The 18,624-nt window shown below is 40.6% G+C and overlaps 1 protein-coding gene across 1 annotated transcript in view; it reads right to left on the reverse strand.

Moving 5' to 3' along the window:
* Positions 1–16,237, reverse strand: part of hcn4 (hyperpolarization activated cyclic nucleotide-gated potassium channel 4) — a gene marked incomplete at both ends in the record, with an annotated part of 57,664 nt that extends 41,427 nt beyond the window's left edge. The window contains one exon of the mRNA XM_079178376.1: positions 15,552–16,237. Within this exon, the coding sequence (XP_079034502.1) occupies positions 15,552–16,237 (686 nt within the window). The remainder of the gene's footprint in view (positions 1–15,551) is intronic.
* Between the last annotated feature and the right edge of the window lie 2,387 nt (positions 16,238–18,624).

Genomic DNA, 18,624 nt, shown 5'->3' on the forward strand with positions numbered 1-18,624 from the left:
TGGTCACAGCTAATAATTTGAGATTTTGTTCTATTTTCTTTTCTGTAAGCATGACTAAACATCATTGCTGATTCATTATGGAGGTAAAACGAAAGAAATCTACGATGGCATGAGTCATGACATGGTTGCATTTGGACACAAGAGGTCTCTTCGACTCAAACACATAAATCTGTGGAAAAACGTAACATTACTTTGAAAAAGTAATGACTGTAAAATACAGAAAAACTACACAGGCTGCTGTGTAGCAGACGTTTAAGTTGTAAGGTTACAGTTTATAAGAGCATTTCAGATGCATACATACATTTACAGCATACACAGACACACATCTCAGTTTCATATCTATTGCACACACAGAAACATATACACATACACACTGAGGAAACAGGGACAATTATTGGAATCCTTCAAAGTAAAAGGGTATCTACTGTTCCAGCTTGTTGTCAAGTGGAGTTATATTTAGACAGACCTTGCCACCACTGGGTTTTCTCATGAATGAAAGCCCAGCAGGACAAGAAAAACTTCAAAGGAATAAACACGAACAGATTGACATTTGTTCTTTATATTGCCATGTTATCGAATGTTAGAAATGCTAGATAGCGTGTGCTTTTTTTTGCATCCCCTCAGCTGCAGCTTACTAATAGGATGCAAGTGTGCGCCCAGCACTTGACAGATTATATCAGTGATAATTTAGGGTTATCCGTTTCTACAGAAACAGATGCAAATATTTCCCTTTGTTTTGCCATTTATATCAACTGTAATGACTCAACTGCCAACCAAGTCACCAGAAAATGTTAGCATTGTTGGTTTTTGTAAACCACAGGATACGTTGAATGTTGAGGTGTCAGAACCAAAAAGGTTTCATAAACGTTTCACATCAGCCGCGTGTCATGCTTGCAGAAACGCACAATTACAGATGGTTAGATGGTGAAACAATTGGTTAGCTTTAAACAACAAAACCACAACCGCCATTAGCAGACTCTCTTACATAGCGTTACGTAACAAGCGTACCAATGTTACACAACAAGCATAAAGTCAACATTTGGTTTCACACAGGACATGAACAGCGGCCTCCTGGGTTAAAATCCTGTTTGTTTGAACCATCCACCTTGGTTCCACCCAACCTTAGTGGACTTTCTTGCTTTTTATATTTGTAATTACACCACGTAACTTTCATACCATGTAACTTTTAGTAGTGACGGTACTACATCACTCGCTGTGCACGTCGCTTACTGTATTAAGTCACTTGCTCTGACCAAATGAAAAAGTGTCCACATTTAACATTTCCATGGTTTGCAGAAACTTACAATGCCAACATATTTTCCTGGTGAATGGACTGCAGCAGCACTGATTCTGAGCTTACCATGGGCCAGATAGGGTGCCGGATGACCTTCTAATTCACAATGAAAGTAAATTGATTCAAAGCTTTTTCATGTAAATAAGGTGCCAGGGTATTGCTATTAAACAAAATAGCACAAAGTACAGTTAAAACTGATGGGGATGTCATTCATTTTGAAAGCATTTGATCATAAACCAAAGCATCGAAGAAATGGACTTTAAACTGATGATGCAGGCAATCCGAATTCAACAACTGGATGTTGTTCAGAACCACAAAATAACAAGACAAGCCATAGAGGTGAAGCCTGTAAAATATATCTGGCTTCAGTTAGATGATGCTGTATGAATGAAAGAAATAGAAAAATAAGTGCTGGAGGACAGCTTGTCAACATCTTTGCAGAAAGCACAAGACCTCTGGACGGCACCCTGGCAGAACACAGCTACTGCTGCCACCTGTTTGAGTAAGCCTCACTTTTTATAGGATGGTGGGGATAGGTGAGATTGATAGCAGCTCTTGTATGCTCATTGTGAAAATGCATCTTTCTAAATATGAAGGGAAATGCACCACACAAAAAACAAAAGAAAATCAGAGCATGGTACCTTTTTGTAGTACCATTGGATTTTAAAATAAATCAATCTACTAGTGGAAGATGTCCTATGACCATTAGTGACTTTGAGGTCCCCCCTTAAATAAAATTGTAATTGACCCACTACAATGTTTTGGGATAAGGACATTGCTCAGTATGCAGAATTTCAAAGAGCTATAATAGGAATCTTTGTGGATTTTTAAGTGTTTGTACAAGTAGACTGTGGTTTTACATGCACGTGTGTGTGTGTGTGTGTGTGTGTGTGTGTGTGTGTGTGTGTGTGTGTGTGTGTGTGTGTGTGTGTGTGTGTAGGTGTGTGTGTGTGTGTGTGTGTGTGTGTGTGTCTGTGTGTGTGAGCATGCATGTGTAGAGTAAATGCTCATGATTTCTCCTTTGCACTCATGTGGTTGCCTCCTGATGGAGGTCAGGCCGCCTAAACATAGAAGGGATCCATTTACTGTGTTTTATTATTCACTGGGACCCTGACATAGAAGAACATTGTTCTATAAATACAGTTGGGCGAGTGCGGGATGTTAGGTGGACATTTCAAAGGCATTAAACAATCCCATATCTCTGTATGCATCCCAAATCACTGACTCGCGCTGTGTGCTGGTATACCACCTGTCTTGAAATAAAATGAAAGCAAAATGCAGCGACCTAGCACTGGTGCTCTGAAGGTGATAGTACCAGGTGTTAGGGGTGAAGAAAACATCTCATTTGAACTGTTCTGATCTTATTTTATTAGAAAAGTCCAGTTTATGTTTATTAAAGCAATGCCAGCAATTAAATACTTATTTTAATGTAACAAATAATGACAAATAATAATGATGATGAAACTGCTGGTGACTTGACTTTTTCGTTTGGTTGTAAACAAAGCTTTGTAAAAGTAAAAAAATAGATCAGATAAAGACATGATAATGACTGATAATAACAAGATATAATCATATTCTATTAAAAAATGCGGCCAGAGCTTGTGTGTGTTCGTATGATTATGTGACCACTGGGGAACATCAGAGCTTTTCCGCAACGACAAGGAAGTAGACTAAAAATATGTTTAAACTGAAGACCAGCAAAGCAGAGAACCACTGGAAACATTGGGAATAAGAGGCAGAATAGCTCACACCTAACTTGTTGTGGGGCTGAGTGTTCAATGTACTGATGAAGGGAGCCCTGACATTTTGCTCTCTGTGGGGATAGAGCCACAGCCCACTCTGCTCTCCGGTGGGGTGACCAGGGACAGCAGAAACATGTAGTCACCCTCAGAGTGCATCTGACTACACGATAAGCCTCTCTCAGTCTCCTCACCCTGCCAGCCAGGCTACCTGAAAGGGACTGTGAGCCACCAAAAGCAGCCTGAAATGGACATACACTTACCTTTCAGGAGTAGCCTATATGTTGAGGGGGCACAAGGGATACAGCAATGGGGTGTATATAGTCCTGCACATACAGGGCATATAAAGGGGGTATATGTTTGTGTTTGCGCATGCATAGGTGTGTGAACTTAGATTTCCCTTGTAGAGATGTCTATCTGTTGGCTGTCATGCTGGGAGAGTGATGGCAAAGCTTGCAAGCAGATCATCTGTCATGTCAGGTACAAGTGGTAGACAGCATTTAATAACAGTGCCTCCCTTTATTCTGCACCACACTGACTGAATGGGAACAGCAGAAGAACAGTGAGTGCTCCCAGACTGCACTTCCACAAGGGCAGTAGCCAACATTGTGTGCACTGTAAATGTGATTTGGGCAGATTAAATGATAGGAATGTATCTGTTTTTGAATGAGAAAGCTGTTTCACTTTTGAATAATTAATGTGTGTGTGTCAAGTGGCAACCTCCAGTGCTGAGAAATGAAGGCAACACGAAGGTGCCAAAAACTTCAATTGTTAAAATGGCAATTTGAGGCTAGCTCTAAAAGCGAATCAATCTCCATAGACCCCCATGTAAAAATGCCCAACTTTACAGCTGAGATAAGCATGTTTACAGCCTGGTACAAAAGAGTAAGGTATAATTGAGGGATTGGCTGCTTTGAGTGACAGATGAGGGCCATACCAGGTCGCTAGCTGCTAGCTGTCTGCTCTGCTGCATCACCCAGGACCACCTTAGCTCCAGCAGCTCTTTGCACATTTTTGGATTAGATTAAAAATGGTCAGAAAATCCTTCCAAAATACCAAATTAAGACACCAAGACCTTGACGAACAACAAAGAAAAATACATCCTGTGATTTTGACTTTTGGAGACCTCTGCTAAAATTGCATTTTTCGGCATTTGGATGCGAGCAGTCTTGTTCTGGAAATTGCTCAGTAACCCCATTATTGTTATTAGAAATAGGGAAATTAATCCACTATGCAGAAACTATTTTTAGATTGGGTAATAACAATACATTATACTACATGCAAAAAAACTACACGTTTTAAAATTGTATGGGATTAAAATATATGGGATTAAATATAAAGTGGGTATATCTGTAAAAGGGAGGCTCGTTCAGGTATTTTCAGGTGAGAAGTCAAGGGACCCTGATGAAAACGGCCAACCAAAACTTACATAAGCTACACTTAGCAAGAAGAAAAGGTAATCTGTAATAAAGCCTATCACAAAATAGGCAGAGAACAACATCTATAGCAGCAAAAGAAGTGCCTGTTTATTCCTCATAAAAGAACAGCTCATTAGTTTACACAAGCCAGTTGGCACTCACATCAAGATTTAAGTGTCTAAGGAGAAGATAATTGGTTATAAAGGGATAATCCTATTTTTGTTGTCACCTGCTCCAATGAACTGTTATAACGGTGCTGTCTTTGCCAAGCACAGCCAGCAGGCACACTGCACATGACACTGGGGCTGTGCAGTTGCAGGTGGCTATATTTAGGTGAGGCATGATGTTTTATCAAACTATGGCAAGATTTCATCAGAGGAAGAGACAAATCTCCCTAACCTCAGGCTACAAGAAAACAGACGGATTTACTAAATACCCACGGAGGAGAGAGGTAAAATCAACTGAAAGGAGTCAACCTTAACACTTATGAAAGAGATTCAGAAACAAGATTACAAGTAGTTCTGTGGGTGGAAATGAAGGTGAGGGTACAGCGTACTTTTTTTTCATTCACCTCTAAAGCTCTGTATAGGACTATTATTCAACACAGCCAAGAGAAAGACAATGCTAAGGGCAATGTCACATCTGCTGCAGAAGAACATTTTCTAATAGATAGATGTCTGCCCCCTTAAAGATTTGACACTGACAAATGTGAAAGAAGGAGACGCACAACCACTGAAACTAAAAACACAAGAGTGGAGAACTCTTGTTATGTTTGAAAAGCATTTTGCCTGCATTTGGTCATACTTTTTAATTTCAAACAAAACTCACCTCCCTCTGTCTGTTTGTGGGTCACTTAGTGTTTGGTGCATTATATTTATCATACTATGATGCCACTGGATTTTGATTTAAAATGATCTTAAACATAGAAAGATGTTCTTGCTGCAACTCTTCGTATTTACTCACAGGGTGTATTGCATCAATATTCTGTATTGTATCACAGCACATTGCTTTAATGACGATTCTCTATTAATGTGTAATCATCACTGAATTAGCTGTTTCTTTCCAGTTTTTCTTCATTCAAAATTGGAGATGTGGGCAGCGATTCAGAGGTCTGGAACCAGGCTAACCATCTTAGGGACACTCACTAAATGCCACAGCGTCAGTCCCAGACCCTCAAGAATATGCCCCAGATCCACTCATTGAAACAAGTCCAGCCTAAATTTGCACTGATGTTGTGTGCACTTAGGAGCTCTGACTAAATCATGAAATCACCAAACTTCACAAACTCACCAGTTGTAATCAGAAAGCCAACACAGCTTCCCAGAGTGCAACCTGCTACCTATCTACTCGGAGGAAAAAATACTGTACACAGGTAGTTAGCTGTCAGCAAACAAATATGCCCCCTGTGTGGAAAATAATAGTAGAGAGACAGTGAGTGGCAGAGCTGTATTGGAGAAGACACAGAGAGGACACAAAGCTCTCCAGCCGGTTCCGTCAGCATGCACTTATCCTACTAGCATGTGCCAGTATCTGTGCTCCAGCTTTTTTGACCGTCATCCTGCCACTAATTGCATCTGTTTTATCATGATGCCTTGTTATCTCCCACAAGGTCCTTAGGGTCATGTTAAAGGGGTCCACTGTCAGCCAACCTCAGAGCAAAGACTGGCCAGTGCCTCCCAACTGAACACAAAGACCCCTCCCCCACCAGTCCGCTGCTCTGCTGGACAGGAGAGAGCCAGACAGAGATGCAGCAACGGGATTTCTCATAAGATAAATGCTAAGATAATGTAATGTCTAAAATAACAGGCGCTGGTCACACTGTACACCATCACCTTATGCCCTTTCTCTGGGCTGCACCAGTACTGGGCCATTATCTTCACCACTTCAGGTGCTGCAATCAGCAAATGTAGCAGCCACAATGAAAGCCTTTTCTATCCATCTCCAAAACGGTGATCTGAGGTCAAAGGGTGACAAGGAGAGAAGAGATACGAAAAGAGGGAATAAGGGGAGGGAAAATCAGACTCTGTAGAATATGTTAGGACAAAAGGACAGGGACAGCCACGTGAGGAAGAGTATGAGGACAGATCCATATCAGTCTGATCTTGTGGAAATAGGAGTTGTGACTTTTCTTTCCACACTGTTGTTTTGAGCAACATTACACAAAGGTAGAGGTGAATAAAACCAAAATGAATAGAGCTTAAAAGCTGATGGAAAAGCCTCACTAAGAAGACACTCGGAGCATGAAATCAAATCAAATCGGAGAGGAGATGCTGTTTAACTGATTTCTGTTGGTCTGCGTGAGTAAGCAAAAGCGAAGGCTTATCTGACTGTTAAACCAAACAGGGCAGGATTTATCATGTTTATTTGTTAGCTCTATAATTTCTCGATTGTACTTGCTAAACAGGGTCAGGGTTGGATTTACACACACCAGCTTTGCTGCTGCCCCCTATTCAATCAAACACTGGGGAACTGGGGAAAACCTTGGAGTTTAAAAAAAAACTCAACCCTCCCAGTGTGGCCCATGAGGCAGACATCCCATCCAAGAAAAGGAAGACTTCACAAGACAGAACGCCATTGCAAACTTGGAAAGGGGAGCTGGAGCCAGATGACCAAGGAAATATGTCTCCTAATCTAGACCCTCCTTTAGACGAGGGCTTGCACAGCCTGAAGAAAGATGGGCCCGTGTTTAGTTCCTCTCAGTGCCGTCTCACTTCGCATGGAATAAACCCACATCTGGTCATACATGTAAATTTGCTGATAATAAGCAGAAAACAGTGGAAGATTTCACTAATAACCAACTTTTCTAAATCCAGCTTCATCTCACAGATGCAGTCACCTAATCTAGTTTAAACAAAATATTCATGCAGATGTAGAGGACTCGATGGAGAGGAAGTGACTGGAAAACTGAAACGTTTTTATCTGTTCAAATGTCAGCAAGGACTTTCTCAACTGGTTGAAAGAATCCATTTGTTCTTTTCTACTTCCTGTTTGTATCTGAGAAAGACTTGGCGACAGTAGTGACAGCAGTAGTTGTGTGGAATAGATTCTTGATGGATTTCATCCTTAACTTGAAAGCATTTGTAACTTATAGTCAAAAACAGGAGGTGCGGTGGCGATAACTGCCTCCCTGTCTATATTTTTGTGAAATATTAATGCAAGCACTGCTTGGCAAGACAGCAATTGTCATCTATCTTAAAAGCAATTACTTGTGCAAGGCTAAACAATAGACCTTAGTGGTAAATGTTTTTATAGTGTTATGAGGTGTCATAAAGATTGGAAACCCTTTTTGATGTGTGAGAGAAGTGAAAACATTGCAGGGCAGCAAAGGAGTATCAAAGAGCACAAAGTATTAATAAAAAGCCTACTGATACAGAACGCTGCTGTAAGCAAACTTTAAATCTAGCAGTATAAATCTAACTTAGTAACATTGTAGAGTAAGACAAGTTACGTAGAGTAAGGTAGACCCTTAGCGTTTGGAGGGGAACACACAGGCACAATCTCCACATTAAAGAGTTGTGGGTGCTGTTATGGTTTTTTAAGAGAGCAGTCTGCTGCCCGTTCTCCAATGTTTGCAGCAGGAACTGGTCTGGGGAAAAAAAAAGAGGACATGCTATCGACTGAGAACATAGAAGCCCACCCCCCTCCCACCCCCACCCTGCCCCTATAGTAGAGAAGAGAGAGCAATCTGTCTTTTACCACTGCATGTCTCATAATCCAGCCATTTGTCGGAGTCTTCTAGACACCCAGCATGTGGCAGGGCCAGGCCAAACACATTGATCCAGGGAAGCATTTCTTGTGACTCACGCCAGCCACACGCAGAGTTCTTTATTCAGCGCATTGGAACTCTGGTCCTGGCTGAGTGGAAACCCCACTGTTTCCAAAGTGCTTTAGCCTTCTATACATTCTTACAGAGTACACCTGGAGAGGTCATCTAAGGAAATCCCGTCCTCCTGCCATGTCTGTTCTGCACGGATGGCTGGAGAGTTTTATCTTATCAATGGAATGAATAACAGTAAGCTAAGCAAGAAACAGAGGGATGATTGAGACGTAGAAGAATGAAACGTCATGACACAGTCTTGTCAGAATGCTATCTCTGGTGGTATCTCATGGTCGCCCACCTGAGTCACCTGCAAATGGAACTGATTATCGTTTCTGGCACATTCTGCTAATTGGCTCTTAAATGACTAGAACTTGTCTGTGAAGCTGACTTTGTAATGGGGAGTGTCTTACGATAAATTTAAAGTGACTTTTAATAGGATATTTCTCATATTGAATCCACCCCCCTGGAGCAGCATATCGGGGCCAGTTTGACATCTTGGCCATTTCCTATGTAGGCTGATAGGGGTGAAAAAGCAATCCAATTTCAGAGAGACAGAGGGTGTGAGAATCCACCTGGGACACAAGCATTGCTGAAAAGGTCAACCTGTACTAGATATAACAGAATCTGTGTGAGGGGGAATGAACAGGCTGGGGCTGCAGAGGTCAACACAAGGGAAGTTGAGATGAGATTTGGAAACTGTACTACAAAAACATATGCATGCATAAAAACATAGGTTATCATTTTTGAAAAATAAACACCATTTTTCACTAGATCATGGGTGAATCTGGGTCAAAATATAGTTAGCAATTAACACTTGAGTTAATTCTAACCTGCATGTGATGCAAAAGGATGGTCAGAAACAGTGGGGTACTGAGATCCCTTATAATATAAGTGTATTTGGACCCTTGTTGCATTGTAAAAATTAGCAAACCTCAACCATCTGGCTCCTAAATAGGCCTGAAGATAATGGTATTTCAACCCAAGCTATCTTAATTAATCATTCCAACCATGGTGACAATTCCCATAAAATACAACATTCTGTGCTTTCTTGATTGCTGGAAACCAAGTGATTTTTTTCTTCTCAAAGTTTTAATATTTTATGTGTAATACATTCTTCAGTCATTGCGAGAGATAATACTATTTATTCTGGTTATCAATTAGATAATCATGCAGAGGTCTGAATCACTGCAGCACACGTAATCAAAGAATGCCCTCTTGGGTATCATTGGAAGATTACACCTATATGTAATCTGTGTTGATGTGTATTGCTTTTAGAGCAGAGCAGATTACATGTCAGACTGGAATTAAAAATAAAGATGTATAACGACATTTATAACTAGAGCAACAATTTGGAAGGAAAATAATTGTTACTGTGTCACAGGCCAAACAAAGAAGCATAAGGTAAAGCATCAGTGGCAAATTCAATGTTTATCTCCACAGAGTAAAAATCAGTTGCAGCCCCTTTTAAACAATGAATTTGTTCAGTGTCAGAATGCTCACAAATTCTGCTGTAGCCATGTGGACAGGGAAGGTCAACAAGGGTCAAGTGTCAGTGCATTGCATGGAGAAAGTGGGCACTCTGTGTATATAGATATTGTAACATGTCTTTTTTCCAAACCAGGAAGTGGTGCTAAAATAACGCCATAGCGTAGCCAGAAGCAGAATGTATGAACAGAAACACAGAAAGGTCAACATTAGTCTTAGTCACTCTAACACACAAGGCACTTCAAACGTGATTTGACTATATGGTGATAATTTGTTACAAAATAAATAAATACACATTTTCACGACCAACCACCCTGAAATGTTGAGATGAGTGAAACTGACATATTTACAGTGGGAAAATAATCACATCTCTTCAGTGGAAAGATAAATAAATGTGACACTGAAATGTGTGAAGAGGAAAAACTCTTGGCTGACTAGTGTTGTGTAGCCACCTGGAGAGATTATAAATTGATGTTGCAGTGCAGAGGATGGTGGTGCAGGAAGGACACACCACATTACATTTGTCAGGTGACCAAAATACATCAAGCATACCAGCTGGGTGACGGCACTTAACAGAAAAGGCTTCCAGCAGGCTTTCCCATTTTCAAAATGTATATGATGTCCAATCAATCAATATAATCTCACCTCGAGATTACCATCACTTTGCCAAGGTTAAACTCAGCTCTCTGCCTAATACCTAAAGCTGAATTTAATGACATATCGGGGGGGGGGGGGGGGGGACACTGACATGCGAAAAAAAAAAAAAAGTGGGAAAGAAAGGCCATTCTCAGTTGTGATCTCGTGTCCTGATTTCACACTCTCACACAAGTGGGCCTGGTGAGGTCACGCGGTACAGTTCAATCATTCTGCCACTATGACAGGCAACATTCCACCCACCGGCCACGCACATCATCCCAGGGCTCCCTCCATTAAATAAATTGTGCTGTAATAATCTCTTGGCTCCTAATATTCGTTCCTCTACACTGCATCTCTAGCACCTCACCTGGACCTTTGTGTAACTCTCACCCCAGACTATGACTCCTGCCACCGCTACATGAAGGGGAATCACCCGTGCTGCAGCCGTGTATGTTTCTTCATCTTATTTTTCAATGAATCCACCGATGGCAAGCGAGAGGCCCCACGAGACCCAAACAAATCAATAGCAAAACATACTCTCAAATGAACCGTATTCAACTTGACTGAAATTGAGAATGATGTTATTAAATCTGATCCCGTACGCTCACAAACACACGGATGCACATGTGCACACTCCAGTACACCCTGTAGCTGTTGGTAGCTGCTAATACTTGATAAGGATTACAAAGCTAAGGTGCGCAATTTGTGCAGTATCTCAAATTCATCAAGGAAATAATAACCATGGGATTTATTTCCCCCCCGATTCCCCACAAAATAAAAGCTCTGTCGCAAAAGTCAACACCACTATGCTATTGTGAGAAGCTGTCCGAAAAAGATTTTTTCGATTTGGGCTAATGGTGGACACAAAAACTGCTATGACTCATTGTAGCAAGATAATTAAACATTAACCAGAAACTGGTTTATTTATTTGGCAACATAAATGCTTTCAGGAACACAGTGCACATTTACATTTGTCAACTCTTTGACTAAATGTCACTTTCTTTTAACTATATCAGAGCCTTAATGTGCACATCGGTGACTACATCTGCTCTACTTTTCTTTAATGTATTCTCTGCAAAAGTTGTAAGATGTCTTTTCAGAGGATTTATTTTCGCAACTGTCTAGGTAAGTGTCTTCTGGGAAACAGAACTAGATGTGTGGGAGGAATAAAATGCTGTTGAAAAAGTGGACTTTACAGAGGGGATGGAAGGATTCGCCTGACTGTTGCAAAGGGATTTAACTGATTGACAGAAACTGCGGGACAGCCGACCCCCCTCTCTGATAGGGTTGGCAACGCGGTTCTAAAGGAAAAATAGGGGATTAATAGAGCCTTCAGTGCAAAAAAAATGTTCTAATATGCGACACCTTCTTTTCTATCTCCCCAGGGAAATGTGAAAGACTTTCCAACAGATGTGTCCTCCGGGTTCTGAATCACAAGATAATTAAAAGGCACTTGATGATCAGAGGGATGCATTCTAATATTGCGTGGCATCACTCGTCTGGAACTCTGCACAATGCTGCTGCATTGATAGAATCCACTCAAAAGGCTCTATACAACAAGTAGGAAAAAAGTCCCCTGGTTTTCATCATGCAGATAGAGGATCCATTGTGTAAGAAGAGTATCAATTTGTCAATCAAGCACTGAAATATTCTTCAAAAGGGACAATAAACACTGACTTTTATCAATCTCTATTTACGACCACGGACACGCAGCTTCGATAGGTCTCAGCACAGTTTATGGTACAGCAGCTTTTAAAGTCACATTTTTATGACAGTGACAAGAAAGCATCCAGTGAGCAGCATAGCAGAGGCGGTAATCCCAACATCAATCAATCATATGTATTGTTCAAGTCCTTTCAAACCCCCACAGATATTTCATGGTCAGCATGTGCTTAAGGACAGTAATAATAGTCCTTATTTAAAAGACTCCAACTGAATCAGTCATTTTAAAGGAAGGCTTGTGTCCTTTTTTTCCCAGTTGAAGTTGTCACTGTGGTTAACTGACCACATCTGTTTACTGGATGCTTGTTCATAATCGAACAAGGCTGTTCAGCTTTGGATCTGGAAATGAGGCTGTAGATTGGATTATGATGCCATTTTTAATCCGTCTTTTTCCCTTGCAAGATATTGCTCCTCCCTTGCTTCTTAGCGTTATACAATACTTGACAAGAGCAGATTTTGCTGAATTTCGGAGCAGTGATGACTAGTGATTCCTTGTGACACTCTAATTTGAGCTTATAGTGCCAAAGCTTTGATGCAGACATGGGAATAAAACTTTTCGTCTCAGAGACCCTTCTCTTCACTGGGCCCATTAAAAGGTCCCTCTCATCTCCTTGTGTACTTTAATTACAGTCATCTTGTCCTGTCTCTGATCCTGATTTTGGAGAAAGTAGGCGCCCAAATAACACGTTTCTCCTTTAGTTCATTAAAAATAAAATACTAGCTGTAACTCATCTCACCACGCCGTGTTAACTCACTGACATGATGTACTATTTATCCCCTATCTCTCATGGAGATTGGTTTCAAATATTATTTGAAGCATTTCATACTGATAGAAAGGTATCATGCTGACTTCTTTCAGTAATTAACCATTATACTTGAATATTTGTCAATCAAAGAGTTTATGTGTGCTTTGACTTTTTCATGTTGGTCACACAAAACAAAATGTACAAGAATCCTTTCCCATAGTTATCATAAGCCCAGCCTCAATGCTTTTACTCTCCTGATTGAGCGCCACGTCTGTGGTTGTAATTGTAGAGCAGGGTAGTAAACCACAAGCAAACTGCTTTCAAATCGGCAAAATGTTTAATTATGGTAATATACAGTATCCGCCCTCAAACCCCGATCAAGTGGTTGGCTAACCACATTTTTTGGCCCTCTCAGTGCATTTTCATTATTTTTGATAGATCCCAATGAGAATCACACATCCATCTAGTCCACTAAGGGCAGCATGGATCTCCGTTCCAGCATCTTGCTCAAAGACACTTCAAAACTGATGACTGGTGCCAAATATCTGACCTTTCAGTATCAGGACAGTCTCCCCAAGCCCCAAATCACCCTTCCTCGTGACATTTAACACAGTGAGTAAGAGAGCAGAGGGGGTCAGATGAAACACAACCAGCTGGAAGGAGCATAACAAAAATGGCAAACTGTCTAATACATGTCTCACTTCCTGATGATGACCTGTCTAAACTGTGGGTTTGGAAAAAAAAAACGCTAATCAGTGTAGTGTTTTAGTATACATATCTAAAAATAGTTCCCGGACAATATTGTGCCCTTGTTTACAAGTTTTGCCTGAGTAGAAACTGGACAAATATTATTTGGAGAGTGACAGATTAATAAGAAATAAACCAATCACAGACTGAAACCACTAAACAACACAGTTGATCTCATGGGTCGGCTTAAACCTGAATCAGGGATACGATTTTTCTGAAATCTGGTGTTACAAAAAACAATTCCTTGAATGCACAAAAAAAAAAAAATCTATATTTGGTGTTCGTATATATATATACACACCACAGTGTACGTGTCCCTTAAACAGGCAAGTGTGCCTGTTTTCTGTTCTAGGAAGAGTCCAAGCCTTTTCCACTGACACCTCAGGCCTATAAGCAACACACACTTCAACTCACATGTCTCTCAAAGTCAGACATCTTGTTCTTGAGGTAGAAAAACACACTTTTGTGGTAAGTGAGTTTCTATATCACATGCCATAAAACCATCATAGCCAATCAAACACCAGGCAGGCTGGACAACATTCAATGACACAGCCAAGGAAAAATAGAATACGTGCAACAATTACAATCTTGCTCCATAAAATAACAACAGAAGTCTCTACATGATTTAAATGATAGGTGCATATGTGAACTACATGTAAATGCCAAGGCGGACAAAGCTTGTAATGAAACCATTTACCTGAATTATTAAATCAAAGGAAAATGTATTCAATTAAAAAAAGGTTACGGTTCATTACCTGCTTACAATACAGGCTATATAGTCAAAATAGATGTATTTTCCTCAAATAATTATATTCAATTAGATAGGTTGAAGGAAGCAAATTAAATGAGCACTCTGAAATCAAAACCATACTATTTTATGATGCATCTAATAATATTAAGATCATAACACACAAGAATGTGTACTATAGTGTGTACAGTATGTAGTCCAAGCCACAGCGCTGTTCTGGCAAGAAGTAAGTTTGTACAAACAGCACACTGGGACTTCTTTGTCATCTGAGATGCAAAAACAAAGTCCATATGCACGAATGAAAAGCATTGTATGACAACCATTCTAAAATCCTAAAAGCAAGGATGAAGGACCTTAAATCTAGTCTTGCAGCTAAGAGCCTCCATGTGGCTGTGAATCAGATGTATATGGCCAATAACAAACTCAAGGGCACTGACAAAAGACCAAATCTGTAAGGCAACAAAAGAGTGCATGGACTCTCTCTCTCTCTCTCTCTATTCCGTTTTGCAGCTGCAGTTTGTCACTTGACAACACTATTAAATGCTGACAGAAAATGCATCGATCATTTCAAAATTGCTCTAGAACTTTAACTATTAATCCAAATAAAATTACTTAACCCTGGTATTTTTTGAAAGACCATTTATATAAAAGAAGAAAAAGAAAATCAATGAGTAAGCCTGTAAAGACTATGTGAAGTGAAGGCCTCATTACTAACCCTAATCAAACTCCCCTTAGCACAAGTTTTCTCAAATAAAGAAGAGTAAAAGGCTTCATTTACACATCTATTTGGATAATATTTGACTAAGATAGGAGAATTGTCCTAATTAGCAAAGGTTGTGTTATCTGTGTGTTGTAGCACAACACAGTACAGGCCTATAGAGTAATATGTCTGTATCCTGAAACAAAAAAAGATAATTAATATACTGTGTTATGGCAATTTAAAAAATCAATCATTTAATTAATTAGTGACCCGTGAGTGTTTTCATAAAGCAGTAAAGTCAATTGATTACTTTATCATCTTTTAAAGTGAATGAGTAGAATGAAGCTGAATAAAACAAGGAATGGGCTGCTCTTAAACTGATGAATATCGTAATAAAAACATCTGGACCTGTAAAAGGCAGCGACGCTCACGTGATGCTTGATTCTAAAACCTTTTGTTGTTCGGAGAGCATGAGCCATAAGGTGTCTACATTTACCTGAAATCACTGTACGGGTGAATTATCCAAAATCCGGCGGATTTAACCCGCTCTTGTTCCCGTTCAACCGCCTTCTCACTTCCAAACATCCTCAGGGAGAACTTGTTGACCCCTGGTTGAAGCATTGCTCCAAGCTGTCTGTGTATGAACCCAGCTGGATATAATCTCTCGTCGTCCGGCAGAATTTGATCAATGCCATCCAACTTTATAAACCCTGGCTGCTGGTCTGTGGAGTCTTTTAGGGTACCCCCGCCACCGCTGGCCCCTTGCGTGCCTTGATCAGGCGGCCCATCACCGATGGCTCCGGGGGGGCTCTCTTCGCTCGGGGTGACATCCCCCTCGGTGATGAGGCGCCTCTCCTCCGCCGAGTCAGAGTCGTGCACATGGCGACTTGTGATGGACGAGAGGCTGCCTCGAAATCTCCGACAATCCCCGTTTGAGCTGGTCTTCATCGGTCTCCCTATGTCCGTCTCCATGATCACAGACTCCCCACTTTTGGTCTCCCCGATGCCTTTGCAGCTTCCCCCAGAGGTCGGCAACGGTGACGGTAGAGGCTTCATCCTAAGACTCTTCCTCCGGGTGTCCTTGTCTGCGTCTTCTCCTTCGCCCATTATAGATGCTTTCTGTCCAATGTGCTGTGGCAAACTGTAGAGCCTTTTACGCATGGAGGAGTGTAACCTGTCCATTATGACATTGAGACTTGGTGGGGAAATTAAATAAATCCAGATTGTTAGGCTGTATAGTAACGAGTATTGCCACCAGCTCCGCGCTCCCTATCCGTTTGTGAGAGCGATAAGTCTGGAGCAAATCTGAATCCCTGAAAGCCTGCTACACATGACATGGACCGCCGTCGCTCTACTGAAACAGATGAAAGATACTCTTTCACATAGTTAGACTACCTGACAGTTTGCATATGTCCTCACGCACAGCCTGGGCGGTCCGCTTGGCCACTGCGTCCCCGATGTACATCTTTGTGCCGTTCCGACATTGTGCGCAAAAGTGGAAAAAACTGCTTGAAAGTCACCTTAGCGTGACATGTGAGGGACGTGCCGACGGACGGTGATACGGAGACGAGGGAAAGGTCATGCACGACGAAGGATGCTCTTTTCACCAGATGTCTTGCCAGCTGCCATCAAAACAACGCGACACTATCACGCAAAATACAGTAGAGCATTCCAGGCACCGCTGCCATCACTGATACATAGTCATGGTGCGTTTTGGCGAATTGTGAATATTCATGATGCTGATCTATTGGGTTGCCATAGGAGCGAGAACTGCAAATAAGCTCAGCCCACCTTGTTTAAAGGGGAATGCTCTTCCCATTCTTAAAACGCTGTCCTGTTCTCTCAAGTTAAGGTTACAGGTATAGGCAATGCAAACCGATTGTTCAGCCCTGCTGTGGGCTTCACAAAAAAAAAAAAATCGCCATATCATCAGTCTGATCCGCTGCGTAATTTGCGCACACAAATATAGTGGAAGCTGGAAAAGAATTGTCTGGGTGTTTTATCAAATAGACCTGCGAGTGACCTCTCAAATGGCAATACATGTAAATAAGTGGGCTGCTGTATACGAAATATGTATACATAATTTGATGTAATGTCTCCAATTAAGTATTTAGAATTCACAACATATTGGTATTGCATATCTTGCCACAACACGGTTAAAAAGAAGAAAACAAAATCACAATTTTATAATTAATACATTTACAATAGTTCCTTCCCATCTAGGCTGATGACAAACAAAAAGCAATAAAGTATTTTTTTAGAATAGGATAATGTGATTTGACATATGACCTATGAGTATTATGATTTGTTTTGGCCATTAACGTCCCCAATATTTCCCACATATGAAAAAGGAGGCACCTTCATTGTCAGTGACAGAGAACATTTGTTTATTTCATTCATTCACAATGCCCTCTGTCATCCCCTCCATTCAAAAAAGTTAATGAATTGCATCATAGTCACAAATACATTGCTGAGAGTCCCCAGTTGTTTGATTTCAGTTAATACACATATTCTAAGCAGCCCCTTTCCAGAGTTTTATTAATGAAACCACTTATTGGCTATGGTGCAATTTCAAGGAAATGGAGTAAACAAATAACTACTGTATAGTTGCAAAACAAAACAAAAAGTATAAATGTAGGAGATCAAAATAATGGATGTTGTCTAGCAAAACGTCCATCTATATTGAGCTACATGGCAGACATATACAGCTGGACCAACAAATCAGCCAGGCCGATATATCTGCCGATTATAGCGTATCGCAGGTGCAGAATATAATAACAATACACTATCTATACAGCATTTTTGCTATGCTTTAGCCAAACCAGGAACAGAACTTTCAGGACAAATAAAAAGCAATAATATTGAAAAGATAAGAAATAGATACATGTTGGATGATAAGTAACAAGATAATGCAAGACTGAAATGCAAACTAGGTCTGAGGTAATTTTGGAAACAGTGTCACCTTAGTTTGTCCACCAGAGAGCACAGACAAGTCAAATTCTTTTAACTGTAAAATGTCCCACTCAGTATATTGGTCACAATAAAAATACAAATCTAAGGGATCTGTATCAAGATTGTTTGTTAATGTTATGTTTACAGTTTTGTGCTTCTTATATGTCCTCACAAGACTTTTCATTGATGACTACAGAGTCACAAAGAAACTTTGAAAAAAAGTCAGGTCATTTCACAATACTTAACCACAGTTTGAAGACACTCAGAACGTCACTATCTATCTGGGAAGAATTGTTTCCAAGCTTCTGAAACCAAACAAAGATGGCAGCTGATTACTTATTTTGTACAAAGCAAGAAAAATATCAACTTTTAATATGAAAAATATCAAATTAACGAGAAACTAAAAGTGGCACAAACTGGGGGTATACCAACAGAGTATGACCAAGTCACAGCAGGCATATTTAGCATAAAAAGAACACAACCCTCCAGGGGTTACCATCTCTCCTTAATATATAACCACCCGTTATCATGTCTTCCAAAAGTATTAGGTCCCATGCTGGGACTATGAGCCAGCTGTATTTGCCCAAGAGGGAAGGGTGATGCTGTCAAAAGCTCAA

The sequence above is a fragment of the Pholis gunnellus genome (assembly GCF_910591455.1).
Source record: "Pholis gunnellus genome assembly, chromosome: 1".
NCBI lineage: Eukaryota > Metazoa > Chordata > Actinopteri > Perciformes > Pholidae > Pholis > Pholis gunnellus.